At 42.0% G+C, this 2,500-nt stretch overlaps 1 protein-coding gene across 1 annotated transcript in view; it reads right to left on the bottom strand.

Moving 5' to 3' along the window:
- The window catches only part of LOC122253022 (pancreatic lipase-related protein 2), a 19,833-nt gene that overhangs the window by 130 nt on the left and 17,203 nt on the right, over nt 1-2,500 (bottom strand). The window contains exons 6-9 of the mRNA XM_043015775.2: nt 2,148-2,260; nt 1,402-1,534; nt 851-1,022; nt 1-65 (exon numbers count right to left, since the gene is read on the bottom strand). The exon at nt 1-65 is cut by the window's left edge and continues 130 nt beyond it. Coding sequence (XP_042871709.2) covers nt 1-65; nt 851-1,022; nt 1,402-1,534; nt 2,148-2,260 — 483 coding nt within the window. The remainder of the gene's footprint in view (nt 66-850; nt 1,023-1,401; nt 1,535-2,147; nt 2,261-2,500) is intronic.

The following is a 2,500-nucleotide window of genomic DNA, read 5'->3' as shown; positions in this document are numbered from 1 at the left end:
ACTGAACATCTCCAAGAGCATATGGTGATGTTGGATTCGTTCGGAGGAAAAATGTGCCTTCGAGTCTGAAAAAGAAAGAAAATAAGCACAACGCCTAAGGTGAGTGTAGAGTCACGGATAAAAATCGGGAAATAACAATGAAGCTTCGAAAAACTCCGAACCGAACCAACAAAAGGTCAAATTAAAGGCTGCTTTGATACAAGAATTTTGTGCCTGACTTTACGTAATTGAATAGAACAGAGAACACTTGATGGAATAATCTAAATAACAGAGTAATTCCGATTATGAGTTGTATTAAACAGTACAAGGATGCTTCACCCAATGATGCCAGAATACTAACGTAACGGTAGTAACAATGAAAATGATTATAGAAATGAAAGCATTTCCTCACGAATATTGAGGGAATGGGGTAAACAGATGAGGTCAGGTAGACATGCTAATTGACTCCTTAATGATTGTGCTCTTATCAAACCATCTAAGTGAAAGAGAAATAATAATAAAAGCACAGTGGAAAGTGCGTGTTTCCGGCGTCATTGGGTTAACTGTATATCGCAATCCGTTTCTGCGGCTGAATTACTTGTTGATTACAGTGCGGTAGAATCCTGTATATCATGATTGAGATATATATATTACTTATATTTTATGTCCGTTGCCAAGCACCTCACTGTAATCAGAAATTTCTCTACGTTACTTTTCTCTCGTTGCAAGCGTTAAAGATATGACAAATTAAAAAAAAAAAAAAATCAACAATAGCAAGAAAACACCACCATCAACAGACAAACAAACAAATCCATAAAACATATAACTCCAAATTCGAAATTCATCCCGAAAATCATGTAAATCCGCCCACCCTTCGGCCGTCGGGAAGCCCATATCCAGACACCCCGCGGCGCAGTCGGGGCAGCCGCCGGCGAAGAAGGTGTCCCAATCGGAGCAGGGCCACGCGAGGAACATCTCCGAGGCGTCGCTAGCCCGAAGGCTCTCCACCCAGTAGGCTGTGGCGCGGGCGTGGCTGCAACCACCTGGGTGGGTGGCACGGACGAATCGGAGAAGGGAAAGGAGGGAAGGAAGAAGGAAAAGAGAAATTATTTCTATTGAAATATGGTGAGAGCGACCAAAATGCGGTAAACTGATATGTATGAAATTATCATGATACTCTTTATCAAGAAAACGATAATAATGACGTCAAAGATCTGAATGTATATGTATGTATATATATACATTATATATATATATATATATATATATATATATATATATATATATATATATATATATATATGTATAAATATACAAACATATATACTCACATAAATACATCCTAAGACATTATATATCACAGTACCCCCCTCTTTTCATACATTCCATCAGACGTCAACACTCCACCCTCGACTTCCTTACCGAAGAGGTCAGTCCAGTCGCTCCGGACGCCGTTGGGCGGAGGCGGCGCCGCAAACGCGCACCCCGGCTGGTGCATTCCGCCGTTCGGGTAGAAGTCCACGTGCCCGACCGCTTCGAAGAGGCCGATGCAACCCTTTTTTTTCGAAGGTGGAGGGAATCGCGAGGTGAAAAAGTGTGTGCTTGAGATGTTAAAGTAGGGGAGGATTATGAGCAGGTGTTGATTGAGAAAAGAATGAGGAGTTTGAAGGGACCTTCGTAACACCCTCCTTTTTTTTTGGTGTGGTGGTGGTGGTTGGGGGGGGGGGGTCGAGGGGTGGAAAGAAGGGTGTGTTTGAGATATTGTGAAGTGAGGAGGGGTATAGGTGGTTGATACAAAAAAGGTGTTCGAAAAGTGTGTTTCAGTGTAAGTGAGAAATTTGGTTCTTTCGCTCCGTGCGGTGGAAAGGTACGTGTTTGACCTACTGAAGGTGGAGCTACTTTGGGAAAGATATAGAGTTCATAAAAGAACGAATGGCGGTTTCGAAGTGACTTATACAGCCTTATCCTCTCAATAGGTTTGTGAGAAACGGTGAGACAAACGAAAAAGAGGGGGAAATAAAGCTCGGGGAAAATACAAGAAACAGGAAATATACAACGATATCAGAAAAAAAACAAACAAACAAACAAACAAAGGAATTTATGAATTCACAACATTGATAAAAGATAATTCGACTTCAGAGCCTTAAAAAAAAGTGAATCTCAATAACCTCGATAATGGGTCCGCTGTTGGCATGAATGATGTCAACGAAGAGGGCGTCGGATTTGTCGATTCGGAGGTCGGCGGACTGGTCGTAGAAGAGCGGGCCGGCGGGGTCCAGACCTGGGGGGGGGGGGAGGCTGCTTCATCGCCATGTCTGGCACTGGTGAAAGTTTCTTGCAAGTGTCATGTAGCTATTTGTAATAGGAAACGCCAAGCAGTAACATAAACTAAGATAATAAAGTAGAATATATGTATATTATACGTTTCCTTTGCTGATGACAATAATAGCCATAATGGAGGGTTAGCATTCATTGGCATTATGTGTGAATCTACCCCTTAACATGTACACATTAGGCAACT

This window comes from Penaeus japonicus, unplaced genomic scaffold (genome assembly GCF_977035675.1).
Source record: "Penaeus japonicus unplaced genomic scaffold, GWHDUDI00000001_assembly GWHDUDI00000030, whole genome shotgun sequence".
NCBI classification, from domain to species: domain Eukaryota; kingdom Metazoa; phylum Arthropoda; class Malacostraca; order Decapoda; family Penaeidae; genus Penaeus; species Penaeus japonicus.
This window is presented reverse-complemented; position numbering and strand designations above follow the sequence as displayed.